Source organism: Cervus elaphus, chromosome 32, assembly GCF_910594005.1.
Source record: "Cervus elaphus chromosome 32, mCerEla1.1, whole genome shotgun sequence".
In the NCBI taxonomy this organism is placed as follows: domain Eukaryota; kingdom Metazoa; phylum Chordata; class Mammalia; order Artiodactyla; family Cervidae; genus Cervus; species Cervus elaphus.
Genome location: NC_057846.1, coordinates 27,674,189 through 27,690,947, shown reverse-complemented (window position 1 = coordinate 27,690,947; position 16,759 = coordinate 27,674,189). Strand labels below are relative to the sequence as shown.

The 16,759-nt window shown below is 35.8% G+C and overlaps 1 protein-coding gene and 1 pseudogene across 1 annotated transcript in view; one reads left to right on the top strand and one right to left on the bottom strand.

Annotated features, from left to right (window-relative positions):
• Positions 1-16,759, top strand: part of VPS37A (VPS37A subunit of ESCRT-I) — a 33,207-nt gene that overhangs the window by 10,686 nt on the left and 5,762 nt on the right. Inside the window, exons 2-9 of the mRNA XM_043893746.1 lie at positions 2,566-2,640; positions 4,535-4,649; positions 5,151-5,251; positions 11,866-12,091; positions 13,352-13,422; positions 15,261-15,388; positions 15,468-15,526; positions 15,606-15,674. Of these exons, the coding sequence (XP_043749681.1) occupies positions 2,566-2,640; positions 4,535-4,649; positions 5,151-5,251; positions 11,866-12,091; positions 13,352-13,422; positions 15,261-15,388; positions 15,468-15,526; positions 15,606-15,674 (844 nt within the window). The remainder of the gene's footprint in view (positions 1-2,565; positions 2,641-4,534; positions 4,650-5,150; positions 5,252-11,865; positions 12,092-13,351; positions 13,423-15,260; positions 15,389-15,467; positions 15,527-15,605; positions 15,675-16,759) is intronic.
• LOC122687985 lies at positions 15,826-16,576 on the bottom strand (annotated as a pseudogene).

Here is a 16,759-nt window from a genome sequence, read left to right as displayed (position 1 = left end):
TAGATGTCAAGAATATAATTATGGGGACAATGATTTGAACACTTCTAGCCAAAAATTATTTTAATTAAATTCACTTTGTTTTCTATAAAAAGACAGTGTCTGAAAAAAATGACTTAACACTTTAGTACTACAAATTTAGACAGGCTCCAACTTGAATATATATTTTAAATGCTTGCTTAATAATGCTAAAATATGTTTAACAATTATGGTATTATGTGGGAAGGGCTTTACCTGCATTATCTCACTTAATCTAACAACACTTTTAGCAAGATGGGTATTTTTAACATCCCCATTTACCATGTGAGAAATAAGGCTTAGGCAGATTGTGATCACAGAAGTAAATGGTGGAGGAAGGATTTGACCCCAGGAAGCCTAATTGAAGAGGTTATGCTCTTAGTCACTTAAATGCTCTACTTGGCTTTTATACTTTTGTGATCAGTATTCCCCTGAGTCATTGACACCTTTGACATCTAAGAAAACAGAAATAAAGAGCTTAAGCCATTTTATTGATTACACAGTGTTTATATCAATACAACTGGGAAACTGTTTAGTATCCTGGTCTGAACCTGATCCCCAAAGAGAATTTCATAAAAATTGTTAGTCTTAATATTGATTATCTTCTTGAGTCTTTTCTCAACTATTTCTTCAGTCATAACTTCAGTCCACGGGATGTCAGAGGGGACATCTATGATTTCTCTGTAATTCCATCCCAGCACTTTTGAACCTTTCAGGCAACCTGAAATTTACATATTTGTGCGGCTAGGTTTTTATCAGAAGGCAAAAAAAGTCAAGAGTCCCCCCAAAAATGAGGAAAATAAGACAGGTCTTCCAATACTAATTAAGCAACCAAAAGAACAAAAAATAAGTTATGTAACTGCTATATCTTTTAAAAGTATTCATGCTTAAAAAGGACTCATGTCTATTTGGATATCAGGCTTCCTTTCAACCATAACTCATTAATACTACTTAACATTTTTCCCTTTGGAAAGATTATACATGTTGGTTGGAATTCCAAGTGAGTCACCAAAAGATTTGGTTGGTAGGTGATACCAAGATTTGGTTGGTAGGTGATACTTGTAATAATTGCATGCCAGCAATGGAAAATAAAACAAAATTCTGGGGACTTGCCTGGTGGTCCAGTGGTTAAGATACCAAGCTTCCAATACAAGGGGTGTGGGTTCAGTCCTGGGTCAGAAAGCTTAAGATCCCACATGCTATGTGGGCGTGGCCAAAAAAAAATTTTTTTAATAAGATAAAAATTCTGAATGTAAAATGTTAAAGTATAGGAAACTTTTATTAGATGGCAATTATATTCAACTGTTAGTAATGAAGACTCCCCAAATAGTAACTTGATAAATGTAACATGAGAAAAGTTTCTTTTTCTCTTGCATACAAGAAATTCAGTTTGTTGATTCCATAGCCATTAAGGACCCAAGCTACTTCTGTCTGCTGAGCTCTCCCTAGTGTTTGGCTCTGATTCTCAGGGTCACTCCTGGTCCAATATGGTTGTTCGAAGTTTGTCTGTCAGGGCCAGGCAGGAAGGGCAAATAGACTCTATACCAGTTTTTGTTGCCCTTTAAAATGTGTTTTTGGAAATTCCACCTCACAACTTACCTGTGTCTTATTGGCTGGAACTTAAGCCTGTAGCAACAGCTTGCTACAAGAAAAGCTACAACATTGCTGCTATGAATAAAACCAGGCTTCTCTTATTTAGGAAGAAGGGGAATATTTGGTTTTGAAAAGCAGCTAGCCATCTCTATCTATCATAAGTCTGTAGGAGACATCTCATCCAGACTTCTCAGTTTAAACTGTGAAAGCCCTGTCTATACAGCTGGCAGTGGCAGGATTGTAGGTCTTCTCTTGCTGACCTGTTTTAACTAGAGGACTTGGCAATTGCTTCTTCTTGTTCAGTTGCTAAGTCAAGTTGTGTCCAACTCTTTCCAGCCCCATGGACTGCAGCATGCCCGGCTTCCCAGTTCTTTTATCTCCCGGAGTTTGCTCAAACTCATGCCCACAGTTGCTTCTACTAATGATAAATTGCTTCCCTGGTGGCTCAGACAGTAAAGAATCCACCTGCAATACGGGAGACTGGATTTGATCCTTGCGTTGGGAAGATCCCCCGGAAGAGGGCATGACAACCTGCTCTAGTACTCTTGCCTGGAGAATCCCCACGGACAGAGGAGCCTGGCAGGCTACAGTCGTGGGGTCACAGAGTCAGACACGACTGAGTGACTAAGCACGGCGCACTGCACAGTGAGAAATTAGATAAAGCGATAGGAATCAGTGTAGCACCAATACAAGGGTTTTTCTTTGCCTCTTTACCTCACCAGCTTAACTCCATCTCTTAGCAACCCCCTGACAGTATCTCAGAATAGTATTGCCTGCTTATTTGATCATCTTTTCTATGGTCATTTTGCCGTCAGTATACAAGTTATATTGGCTCTCTAGATTCTGTGATTAAAATGAAGTAGTTTTAGTAGACTTCTACAAATTTTAATGTTTGCTTTTAACATTAATGGTTTTTATAACTTTGGATAAATTTTTTTCTCAATTTTTTTCCTACAGTATAGCTGAAATACAGAAAGATGTGGAATACAGGTTGCCTTTCACTGTAAATAACCTGACAATTAACATTAACATGTGAGTAGAATTGAATCCTATTTTTTCATATAATAGGACTTTGAAAAATCTTTTTATCATTTTGTTTCTTAGCTACTGTCAGAAGTAAACTGTTTAAAAGTGAATTTATTTCATTTTCTAGTATCTAAAGTTTATTAAACTTACACAATTCTGTGAAATGAAAAGGTTTAAATATGTCATTGTAATAGAGATTGTGGTAAGAAACTATGAAAGAGGAAATGGAATACAAAGATGTAATTGTTTTTATTGATTTGCACTAAACTCTTAGCTGGAGGCAGGCTGAAAGAGTGAGCATGACAACAACCATGGAAGCGATCGTGTGCAGAAACCGTTAGAGGAACAATCACCTTTACATCAGAAACAAGTTAAAATATTCTAGTTTTCAGCAACCAATATCATACATCAACCAGCAAGTTCAGAGTTGAATTTGATCTACCGATTATTTTTAAAGAAAAAAAAAGAATTAGAAGTAAAAAATATAATCATGATGTTATTAAGTAATAAAGAGGAAAGTTTGGGGAAAGTGATTGCTAGTACTCATTTAGCCATAGTGCATTTATTAGATTTCAACATGAAAGAATTATTATTACCTCAGATTGCATTAGGTGGCTGGCTGCTCAAGTGAGTGTTTGAGTGAGGTACAGTAAAAATGCACTTAACTTGAAGATGGAAACTATGCTTGTTCATTGTCAGATCCTTATTGCCTAGCGAGGTACCTTCACGTGGAATCCCATGTTAAATCCTAGTTGAATGAGTGGAAATTAAAGCGTGAATATATAGCAGTGCCAACCATTACGCTGTGTTATCTCGATATATGGGAGCTTTATAAATTGTCACAGCAGCCCTGAAAACTAAAATAAAATATACACAAGTAGGTAGTGAATACAGTAGTCAGGAGAGAAACCCAGACTGTTTCTGGGTTTTCTGGGCTCCAAAGGCCGTTCATTGCCTCTTTTCCAAAATAGTTTAAGAGCGTAAACTATATACCTGAAGTAGTTTTTTCTCTCATCACATGCCCTGGTAGAGCTAAGTAGGAGAAGCCAACAAAGACCTAGTTTCCCTCTTGACAATTGTGCCAACAAATAATTCCCTGAGCCAGGAGGGGAACAGAGTGGCAGTTTAAAAGGATATATTCATCTAGATTTTAGAGAGTTGGAAGGTTCCATTGTCCAGTAAAAGTGCATTGTTAAAGACTTCACTCCCTCATTTCAAATTTGCAGTAGTTCTGAAAGGGTTAAGATTTTTACTCGTTTTCCTTTTGATATTTCGAACTTAGTTACCTGAAACTATAGGACTGACCTCAAAGTAGGGAGAGATGTGTTAATTGAGACATTTCGAAGAGAGCAGCATAGCACCAAGGCATGGTGTCAGCTCCAGTGTCTGAGCCTTAGAGCATCTCATTTTATCTACTTGCTCATTAAGAATTCAGTGTATAGTGAAATACTTCTTGGCAGTATTTCAAAAGAAGGAAAGCCACCAGAAAATTATATGCCCAGACCTGTGGTTCAGTAAAAAGCCAGACTGGCATAAAATGGTCCACCTGATAAAAATGTCTAATTTTTAGCTGAAATTTTGAATAGTTTGGTATAATGTGATGTGTTTGAAAGCAATTAATTGGCCCAGTTTGAAGAATAGTCTGTAATTCACATTATCCTTACTCCCCATTAAGAAGGTTTTACTATATCAAATTAATTATAGTCTTGTTGACAAAGTGTGTCTTTCTGTATAGGTTCAGTCAACTCAACAACCATAAGAGAGCACTAATTACTGAATAATTAATCTAAATGAAAGTGTGAAAATTTAATTTGCTTTTAAGTAACTTTGTTTTAGAGTTACGATTATATAACATTTGTTGTCTTTGTTTTTGTTTTTGAATCTGTTCTACTTTTGCCAGATTGCTTCCTCCACAATTTCCTCAGGAAAAACCAGTGATCAGTGTTTATCCACCAATACGGCATCACTTAGTGGATAAACAAGGAGTGTATGTTACCTCTCCATTAGTAAGCAATGTATGTATATGGTATGATTTATTTCAAAATGTTCACTATACTTAATGGGTAATCCTGATTTGGAGGGTTTTTGTTTTTCAGTGGTGAGGACCTGTTGATGTTAAAACTTGGGTTCATAGTAGATCTTTCATAGTAGTTAAATTCAAGTTTGCCTTCCATTTTTTAGGATGTGTATATGATTCACTAACATGAAGGACTATGACTTCAGTGTACTTAGCATTTACCTTTGAACCTTCAGATTACTGTCAGTAGTGAAGTGTGGAAATATTTCAGCTTCATTATTGACTAAATAAACTTTTAACCTTATTCATGGTATTGCTTCCTTAGTAAGTTGTGGATTGCTAATATGTTCAATTGACATAATATCCTTTGCCTCTCATTTAATTCTTGACTTGCAAAAGTGGATTTAAGGTTAAGTTTTACAGTTAAATTATCCTAATGAGAAAATATAATCTTTTTTCAAAAATGATTTTGATCACTGTGTATTACTGTTACTTTTAGTTTACAATGCATTCAGATCTTGGGAAAATTATTCAGAGTCTATTGGATGAGTTTTGGAAGAATCCTCCAGTTTTAGCTCCTGCTTCAACAGCATTCCCATAGTAAGTATGTTTGTAACAAAAGTTTGTGTACATATTTATTTACTTTTGATGTAAGTAATCAAAACATAGCTTAAAAATTCAAATAGGGTTAAAAGGCAGTCTGCTTTCCACATCCTCACCTTCACATGCAGATACATTCATACTTTTCAGAGGCAACTGGGTTTTCTTTTTTAGCTGCTTGTCTATATTTACCTTCATCTTTCTGAATAATATTATAGATACTGCTGTCTGTTGATTCTTTGATTTTAGATACTGTCTGTTGACTTCCTATCACGATTGATGAAGGTTTTAGTTATCTTTCATATAGCTTTTTTTTCCCTCATCCTCTGTGAAATTATGACTTTTACTTAAGTTTGTGTTTAGTACTTTCATTACATTGACTCAGAATATTCTCTCCTGCTGAGCCAAGTAGTTTATAATGATTACATTTCCTTTAAGGTATAACTTTTTGCTTTTCTCTGGAGTTAATAATTACCTCAATTTCCCACCTCTTTCAGCAGCTCTGAGAAATATCATTCAAATAATTTTTTCACATCATGAAGCTTGTCACCTAATCTCGAGGTTCCAGTATCTTTTCCTTGCAAATATTGCTCCATTTTCCCCTCCATTCTGAATTACTGTACAACTGCTGTCCACCTCCCATCCTGCGATTTCCCTTTCCCATGCTCCTGTATGGGATTCTCCTTTTCCTGCCTCCTGTGTTTTTTTCTTTCTCAGGCTATTTCCTAGTTTCTTGCTTTGCTTAATCCCTGTGGCTTTCTAAGTAAAGGTGTGTTCAAGTTACTAAGGATGAGTAACAGTTTATCCTAAAACTTGTGGTTGAAATAATGACAGCATTTATTTTCCCTGTGAATCTGCAGTTTGGTTAGGTACTAATAGAGCTTGTTTGTGCTCCACCTTTGGCATCAACTTTAAACAGTAGACACATTTATTTGCTCATTAATCTTCAATCCAGGAAGGGTTCATCAGAGAGCTCTTCTCTGCTCTACTCACCATCAGCAAGCTCTCATCAGAAGCTTTTACCTGGGGAGGTCAGTTGGAATACCTAGATGCAGCCTGGGCTTCCTCACACCACCATGGCTGGGCTTCTGGGGTGAATACCATGCAACAGTTATGAGAAAGTCATATTCATCTCCTCTGGCCTAGCTGCTGAAGTCACCCAGTGTCACTTCTGCTTCATTCAGTGTGTTGAGGCAGTCATGGAGTCCTGATCCAATTTGAGGGGAAGAAAATAGGCTTTTCCTTTTAATGGTGGAATGGTGAGGTTCTAGAAGATCGGGTGTGCGTGCTCAGTCACTCAGTCATGTCCAGCTCTTTGTGGCCCCATGGACTGTAGTCTGCCAGGCTTCTCTGTCCAAGGGATTCTCCAGGCAGGAAAACTGGAGTGGGTTGCCATTTCCTCCTCCAGGGAATATTCTGGACCCAGGGGTCGAAGCTGTGTCTCCTGTGTCTCCTGCCCTTTCAGGCAGATTCTTTTATCACTGAGTCATCTGGGAACCCCCCTAGGAGAGCACATGGGACCAGAAATAGTGCTGTGACCATTTTTGGAAAGTACAGTATGCCACAAGATGGCTGGGAGAATAATTTTGAGATTTCTTTTTTTTAACCTGCAAATATCTTTAATAACACCTTCACACGTCATAGTTGAAGTGGTTTCCACTGGGAATTTTGAAAGCATTCCTCTATTCCTAAGGTGTCCAGTGCCATTTTGATTTCTGATCCTTTGTAACTTTTTGTGTTCAATATTCTGAAATTGCATAATGCTGTAATTTCTGACAGTCTTCATTTCCTCTTCCTGTAATATTTCTTGCCTTATCTGCCCAGTTCTTTTACTTAATTTGCAAGAACTTCTTGTTCAAAAATCGGGTCGCATTTTTATACTGCCTGGAAATCATCTTGGGCTAGGTTATCCCATTCGATAGGAATCTCAGACTCAGCCGTCACTTTGTGCTCCTGTGTCTTTGTCCTCGAGTCAGAAGCCTCTCTGATATTCTTTATCTAAAAACAGGATTTACTGTTTTCTTCTAGGATGGGGCTAAATATATCTCATTCACCTTATTTGAAAACATAAGCCAACAAATTTATTTGTTCCCATATCAAATAAGTTCTGTGATTCAGTACACATTGTTTAAAAAGCAAGTTTGCTCCATTTCTTAGATTACATTATAGGTTGTACCTGTAATACGGTTTTGTTCAGAATTATTAAGACTTTATTTCAAGGATAGTAGAAACACTCTTGTGTTGATCATATTCTTTCTAAATAACATTTTATATTTACATACATGTTATTAATATACTTTTAAAGCTCTAAGATTAAGATGAGCCATACTTTGAAATAAACAAACTTATTAGAAAATTTTTATAACTTATTTTTTTCAATCATATATTCACTTGGCTTAAAATTTTAAAAATACAAAGGGATGTGGGGTGAAAAGTTCCCTTCCATTTTTTTCTCTTGCAATTCACTTTTTCTTCTCTTTGGTATCCAAAGTTGGTTATTTGAGTGTATATGTATAGAACTCCTGAGATATTTTATGTATATACAAAGAAATATGTACATGCAGTATTTTATTCCCTCCTTTTTTTTACACAAGTGACAGCGTACTATTCCCTTGCTTTTTTTTTTTCCCATCTCACTAGTGGTATGGTTCAGGGAGCTTTCCATATTGGTACTTAAACACTTCCTCATTCTTCTTCATGGCCACAAAGTACTTGTTTTATGGACACAACATAACTTAAGACTCCTATTAATGGAATTTTTATTGTTTCCAATCTTGCATAAAAGGCCAACCCTTCTTTGCCCTCAGTGATGCAATGAATAACATTAAAAACATTTTACCCAGCTGTAAGTATTTTGTTGGATATATTCTCAAAGTGGTGTACGTATTTGTAAGCTTGACTAATACTGCAGAATTGCCCTACGGAGTAAGTTGTGCCAGTTTCTACTCCTGTACACAATACTTATTCCCTTTGCTGACATGGTAACTTATCAAAAGGGATCTTTGCTGATTTTTAAGTGGAAAATGATGTGTTAATATAACTTAATTTGTTTTATCTTACAGTGAAGTTGAATCTTTTCCTATGATTTACAGATTTTTTTTTCCTCTTTTTTTGAACTTGTGTATTCTATCTGATTCTGTATTTTGCTAGTGGGTTGTTAGTCTTATCAGTGTGTAGAAGTTCTTTTTGTATATATTAGAAAAATTAACCATTTTCCTGTGACATGAGTTTCAAATGTTTTCCCCCAGTTTATTTGTCTTTATTTATAATAGGCTTTGTCATATAGAGTTTTGTTGTTGTTTGTTTTTTTATGTCAGGGGATTTATCATTTTCTCATAGGACTTTTGAATTTGGGACCACAGAAAGTCCTTTCCCACCCCAAAGTTTTAATTTCCGTGATATCTTCCAGTTCTTTAAGATTTTTTTTTTAAAGAAAAAAGTTTTCTATTTTAATTTGTTCCATTTGGTTTCTCTTTTATTATTATTATAAGGATCTGGCTTCAATTTAATTTTTTCCAGATGTCGCAATGCTATTTATTGACCTTTTTTTTTTAACCTGATTTGAAATCTTGTTTTATTATATCCTAATTGCTATATATGCTTGGGAATTTTCTGGATTTTGTATTCAGTTCCATTGATCTTCCTATCCATTGCCAATGTTTTCCTTTAAAAAAGAGTTTTTTAAAATTAAGGTTTTCTATTGGATTTTGCTAAATGCCAGGCTTAAACTCTCTTTACCCTCTTTTTTCTCAGGTTCTTTTCTTTATATTCTTATTTATTTTTCTGTATAAACTTCAGTATTATAATTTCAAAATTTATGACAAATGTTTTCTTCCAAACAATTCCAATTTTTGTTAACTTGTCATTAAATATGACATTAAATTATGTTAAAAACAGTAGCACTCCCATTTAAAAAATTAAGCTAGATATATTTTGGAACATTTTAATAATATGTATTTTTTCCCAATACCACCAAGTAATTCTCCAGTTCTCACCAAACACTGTGTTCCCTACAAATTGGACATGCTGTCCACCTGGAGATGGGGTCATATCCACAGATGAAGGACTCAGTCTCACAGACTGCTCCATTTCACATACCAATGGAAAATCCATAGATGGTTCCTGTGCTTCTGACTGACTGGCTATAAATCAGAGGTTCCCATGGATTCCCTCCCCACCCCCATTTTGATTAATTTAAATGGCTCATGAAACTCCAAAAATAAATTTACATATGTTTAGTGGTTGGTTATAAAGGATACAGATGAATAGCCAGATGAAGAGGTACCTAGGGCAGGGCACTGTCTAGGAAAGCCCTGAGCACAGCAGCTTCTGTCCTCATAGACTATGGATGCATTCACCAGCAGGGCGCTTGTCTTCTTGTTCAAGAGATTTTGTAGAGTTTGATCAGCAGCCCCCCTCTTCCCTGAGATCAATGGTTGGGGCTAAAAGTTCCACCTTTCTGTCACTTGGTCTTTTTGGTGAACAATCCCGTCCTCAGACTGTATAGGGATTAGCCTAGATGTTGTTAAGTTAGACGCCTACCCCCTCGGGTTGATGCTTTAAGATGGGCAGAGGGCAGATGAGGTACATATAACAATGGAATATTACTCAGCCATTAAAAAGAATTCATTTGAGTCAGTTCTAATGAGATGGATGAAACTGGAGCCCATTATACAGAGTGAAGTAAGCCAGAAAGATAAACACCAGTACAGTATACTAATGCATATATGTGGAATTTAAAAAGATGGTAACGATAACCCTATATGCAAAACAGAAGAAGAGACACAGATGTACAGAACAGACTTTTAGACTCTGTGGGAGAAGGTGAGGGTGGGATGTTCTGAGAGAATAGCATTGAAACAAGTATACTATCAAGGGTGAAACAGATCACCAGCCCAGGTTGGATGCGTGAGACAAGTGCTCAGGGCTGGTGCACTGGGAAGACCCAGAGGGATGGGATGGGGAGGGAGGCAGGAAGGGGGATCAGGAGGGGGAACACATGTAAATCCATGGCTGATTCATGTTAATGTATGGCAAAAACCACTACAATATTGTAAAGTAATCAGCCTCCAACTAATAAAAATAAATGAAAAAAAAAAAATAAAAGATGGGCAGATGAGCCTCTGTCACAGTAAGTGGGGTCCTCTAATGCACTGGGCCCTGAGCCAGGGAAGTCTGAGCCTCCGAGTCCTTTGAGAGCTGTTCTTAGTTTACTGTGCCTTGTGGCTTTCTGGGATGTGAGCTCTTTTGTCTTCAGAGCTAGATGTTTTGGGTTTTTGTCTCTCAGGTTCAAACTCAACCCTTAACCCTCCAGGGAAAAGCTCTGGGTTTTGAGTTTTCTCCAGGTTGTGGGTCCTCTTCCTGAGGGTGGGTTTTACCGTGAGATTGTGTCTTAATATCTCCTGCCAGCTTAGATGTCATTTTCTTGTTTGCCTGATCTGCTCAGATACTTTGGAGGGTTTTTTTTTGTTTTAGAGGAAATTGTTCCATATATAGCTGTTGATTAAGTTTCTGTGGGAGAAGGTGAATCCAGGATCTTCCTATGTCACCATCTTGAATCAGAACCCTATATTTATCATCCTGCAAAAATTTATTTTCTGATTTTATCTTGAGTGCATACTGCTGTGCCACTTTTTCTAATATATATGCGTGGTTTTTACATGCATCTTTAAAAAAAAAAAAATTCAGGCAAGGCTTTCCTGGGACTTGTGCTGCAGCACAAGGGAGTGACCTCAAGAAGCAGGGTACCTTTGCTTGCTCTCTGAGAGCAGGCTGGTTCCTCACATGAAGTAAGGGTAGGGGCGGCTTGTGGTTGGGCAGAAGGGATGGTCCAGCTGGCCTGCCCACCCCATGGTGTTGCTGTGTACAGGGGTCATGCATAGTACTCTGCTTTTGCCCCAGGTACCTCAGAAGTGGCTGTTGGTTTGTGGCCTTTTTGTGACATTCATAATTTTGTAATATTATTCATAATTACCCTGACTGCCATGCATTTGGTTGTTTTTAGTCCCTTAAAGTTTGTATTCTATTGCTCAAGGAGACATTTGTCCAGGTGCAGGCACTCCACCCAATAAAAGGTCTCAGTTTCGAGGTCCCAGCCTATCTGAGGTGTTTATGCATCTTTTTTTAATAGTTGAGCATTTTTAGCAACTCATCTATACAATTAATTTTTCTTTGAAATTTTCTAGAAAAGCAGTCTTGACTTTCAGTCAGATTTTGCCAAATATAGTGAAAGCTACTAAACAATTGCTATTTGAACAAGTTTCATGGATTAAGTGTTCTGCATTTCTTCTCTGAAAATATTCATTGATGCCAGTAGAATGCTCAAAACTCAATATGGCCTTTCTATTCACTTCAGCTGTGACCAGTTGAACTTATGTTTCTAAAACATATTTATTTTTCATTGAAAGAAATCAAAATATTCTTTTTAAGGGGTGTTCTTATTGTTTCAATTTATATGATATCTAATTTACTTATATAATTATAAAAACTAGTGGCACCTGCCATAAACAAATTCCATCTATACTGCATAACAATTGTTATTTAGGACAGTTAAGGAACAATTTTAGAAATTTACTCCTAAAATCTAATCGCATGTTTTTCCTCTTTCTCTTTAGCCTGTACAGTAACCCAGGTGGGATGCCTCCTTATGCTTCTCAGGGTTTCCCATTTCTTCCTCCGTATCCCCCACAAGAAGCAAACAGGACTATCAGCTCTTTATCTGTTGCTGACACTGTTTCTTCTTCAACAACAAGTTATACAACCGCCAAACCCGCTGCTCCTTCATTTGGTGTCCTTTCAAATCTGCCATTGCCCGTTCCCACAACAGACACTTCAACACCGGTTGGTATCTTCAGATATCTATATTTTGTACCCTTGAAATACTCAGTCAGCAAACATCATATTCCTCCTCATGCCAACCACTATGGCACAAAAGATTAAAAAATTTAGTCACATCTTCAACTTAAGGAACCGTGTCAAAGAGGTAACCATCAAATAAGTAACTGTAAGTAGAAATGTTAGTCTAGAGTTACTATGAAGACACAGTTGAGGGTATAGTCAGTGCTCCCAGGGACCACTGTAGAGCTAGAAAGATAACCTTTATATAAGATGAGATTCTTTTTTTTATACCACTTTATTCTTGGTGCCTCAAAGCATGCCTGATACATACAGTAGGTGCTCATTTAAAATGAGGCGGATGAATGAATGAACTCATACTTGAGGCCACATTTTGATAGATGGTAATGAATTTGCCAGGATGATAAGGTGTCAGGTAATTCTAAGAGGTAACAGCTCTGACAAAAATGTGGAAGCATAAACCAGTTGGCACATTTGTGAAGCTGCCTGTTACAGAACCCTCAGGTTTCATACAGAACGCAGGCAAAGACACAAGAAGGATTATGTAGGAGAAGCACGTATCGGGTTATGGAAGGTCTGCCCTAGGGTACTAAGGACATTTAAACCAGTGTCTCATTGGTTTAAAAAACTGTGTTCTTAAATTAAGCTGGTAACTGCTGCCACAAGGGATATTACTGAGGGAAAGACTGACCATTAAACATATTAAGGGGATTTAAAGGCCTTTATTTTTAACCCTTAGTAAAAGAGAACTTTTCATGGGTCCTTGATTTTAAAATGTGACCTATATATTCAGACAATGTATACTCTATTCCTTATCTTCCCTACTGTCTCAAAGAAGTTACTTAGGTAACTCTTGAGACTTTTCGCCAAATTAGTAATTTTTCTAAATGTAATGCCTTTGGCTTGAGACAGACATATCACATACATCAATGAAACACGCATATAATTCTCCACATTTGTCACAGATATCTCACAATTGGAGATTTATTTTATAACCACAGGTAGTCGCATGATCCTTCCTCATCAAAAAAAAAAAAAAAAGCCAATAACCCTATATGTATAAAGATACACTGAAAAAGACAGAATGAAAAAAGGATGGGAGGGTAAGGACAGTGTGGAGTGCCAAGAGGATGTGTGATAATGAAAATAGTTATGGGATGCAGTACATTGAAAGTTACTTTTATAACCAGATAGGAATAGTCAAAAAGATGGCTAAAACTTAGCACTATTTAAATCTCTCTTTAGATAAGCCAAAATGGTTTTGGTTACAAGATGCCCGATATTCCTGATACATTTCCAGAACTCTCAGAACTAAGGTAAAAAAACTTGGACAGTAACATTGGTGTTTGTTGTCTATTTAATTTTGTAAATGCACACATCATTTTCATGTCATCACTATTCCTATATCTTAGTGGGAAGTGGAAAGTTTTGTGAATCTGTGGTATGTCTTGCAGTTCATATTTATTGACTTTCTAGTCTGTATCCAGGAATTTCTTTAGATCCTGGGAATGCTTTAACAGTTACCAGGATAACGGTGTCCCTTCTCTTGTGTGGCTTACCTTCTTGTGAAAATTATTTCTGAATAGATTAAACTTCTCATAAAGTAATAGAAAAGTGTTTTTACAAAGCCATATTTTATTCAGATTTATGGCAGAAAAGTTGAATATTCAAGTTTAAGGTATCATTTTTCATGAGACACTGTTTCCCTAAGAGGCTCCATGAAAAAAATGTTCTGTGGCCACTCAAGCTTGTGAAGTTGCATTCTTTATACCACTCTTGAAGGTTTACAGTAGTCATGAGGCTATTATCAATGAGACTACTGAATGCTATTTAAAATGTTTGCAGTTGTTCTTGTCTTTAGTATATATCCCACCAGGGATGTACAGCCAAATACTCATGAGAAATCCTGTAGTTAAAAGAAGTTTAACTTTGTTTGACCCAGTGTTTTACAATCATTTTAACAAAATAGTCACTTATTATTTTGTGCTAATAATGTTAATTAATGAAATTTACAAATACCACATACATGTTATAAAGCAGTTGCATGGAGTGTGATGCTTACAGCCACCCCAGAAAACAGGTATTATTATTGTTGCCATGTTATAAAGGATTCTCTCTTTCCTTTCTTCCTTTTTAAAAAAATTATTATGAAAATGTCAATACAAAAAGGTGAAACCTCTTTGCTAACCTTCCTCCAGCTTTTTTCAGGAAGTATGGGTATAGGTCAGAATTAAACTCATAAAACTTTTAAAAATATTTGAAGTATTTCAATCCATTACTATCTTTTTTCTTTCCTTTTCTCTTTTTTGATATTTAAACAGTTCCATCTTTAGTCAGTAGGGAACTTTGGCAAAACAAAGATGCCATGGGTTCATCGTGAACAGTATTTTTCCCTGACCTAAAGTCAACTATTTTTCTGAAGGGAACTTATTCTTTTTCAAAATAACAATTCCAATAAGATAACAGTATCAATAATAGTTATTGAAAGCAGAGTAAGTTTTTATTTCTTTAGTTTTTTACACTTCATTTGTCTTTAGGATATATTTCATCAGAGATGTACAGCCAAATATTATTTTTTAAAGGCTTTTTAATGAAACTTTTTTGGGTGACAATATAACTTAGAAAAAAAACAGGTTCATTTATTTCCTCTTGCTTTGAACTTTAGAGACTTTTTTTCCTTGTTTAATTTTATTTTTAAATTATTTAATGCTTTTGTGTGGATCTCTAGTTAAAACTGAAAGACGCTCAAAAGCTTTAGCTTGCTCCATACCCCATCCTTCCAATTCCCTCTTACACTCTGTGGATATTGATTTTTGTTTTGGGATTACCCTTCCACCATTGTTTTGTAAAAACATTTTTATGAATACATGTACTTAGACACATATACCTCTATCATTTATTGTGATAGCCACATGCCTATTAGCTAAATTGTCTTGATACTGTGTTTAGACTACTTTTTGTTCCATTGTGTTTGGTGTTTTATTTGCTTTTAAGGTTACAGTTTGCCTTCTTCTGTTTATGTATAAAAATACATGTCAAAGATGATGTAGAACTCTGTCAGCTGAAAAAAGCTGAAAAACTGAGTATTTATCGTCATGGAGAAAAACTAGATAGCCAATATTCATTAACATATTTTCTTCCATTGTGTCTCTAGTGTGTCACAACTTACAGATATGAATGAGCAAGAGGATGTATTGCTCGAGCAGTTTGTGACTTTGCCTCAACTAAAACAAATTATTACTGACAAGGATGACCTAGTAAAAAGTATTGAGGAACTAGCAAGTATGTCTGTCTTTACTTTTTAAATTTCCTAAGAAATATGTCATCTTTATCTAGAAATAAACTAGAATTTATCTTACAGGAAAAAATCTCCTTTTGGAGCCCAGCTTGGAAGCCAAAAGGCAAACTGTTTTAGATAAGGTACGAGTTAGTTATCATTTTTAAGAAGTCCATATAATTTTAAAGTAGAATGAAACAGCATCTTAATTTTCTCTTTTAGTATGAATTACTTACACAAATGAAATCAACTTTTGAAAAGAAGATGCAAAGGCAGCATGAACTTAGTGAGGTAAGATTGTTGAGCTGTTTTCTTTTACCATAAGAATTTTACTCTTTTTTTTTTTCTTTTGATAGTTAATAAAAACATGTTTATTTTTGTCTTCAAAGAACAAACCATTCTTTTCTCAATATAATCTTGATTAACTTATAAAAATGGGCATTTACAATGCATCCTCAAAGCATTTCCCTTTAATGGGAAACTTGACTTCACAGAACACAAACTTTATTAAAAAGCTAAAAAAAAAAAAAAAAAGGCTAAAAAAAAACCTTTTGTGTCATTATAAGACAAAACAGAATCTAGCATAAGTCGAGGAAATCCATTCATATTTCAGGGCCTTGTCCTCCAGGAACCAGCATTGTTATGTTATTTCCACGTAGCAAATTTGATCTAATTTCTTAATTCTTCCTTCTGGTATGATTTCAAATTCAGTGACATCTTCCTGTACCATATTGACAAAGTCACCAAATCCCAGAAGTATACCAACAATCTCCTCATCACTCTTCATCTCAGTGTGAATTCTTGATCCTATATACTTGTCCACAAGCTCTGGAGGAAGCAGCTACAACGGGTTAGTGGTAGTTAGCTGCCATGGCTAAGCCAGAAGTGGACTACAATTTTTACTCTTAATATGCACGTGCCACATTCTTAAATGTATTATTATCAGAAAGCATTTATTAGGCATTTGAGTTTATAAGGCATGATAAATAGCCTTGAGTTATGCAGATGGACAGCTCTGCTCCAGTTTTATGAGCCATTACCAGTCATTTGTGCTCATGCAAGAGCATTTGGTTCCAAAACAGAGAAATATAAAAAGCCCCATAAATAACTGTTCTGGGAGAGTTATTATAAAGCCAATTTAACTCTTCTAATAAAAGTTAAAAAGAAAAATTTTAACTTTAGACTCACTTGCAAGCCTGTATACAGCTATCTTAAACAAGAAGTTAGCAAATTGGAAAATATAACACACAGAAAGTACAAAGTATAATTCAGCACAAATAATAACTTTATAATAGAAATCCAGTTATGTGAAAAATCAAAAGCTTTTTCTAAAATTCAACCCTTATTTCTGAAAAAAAAATTTTTAATTAAAAGGG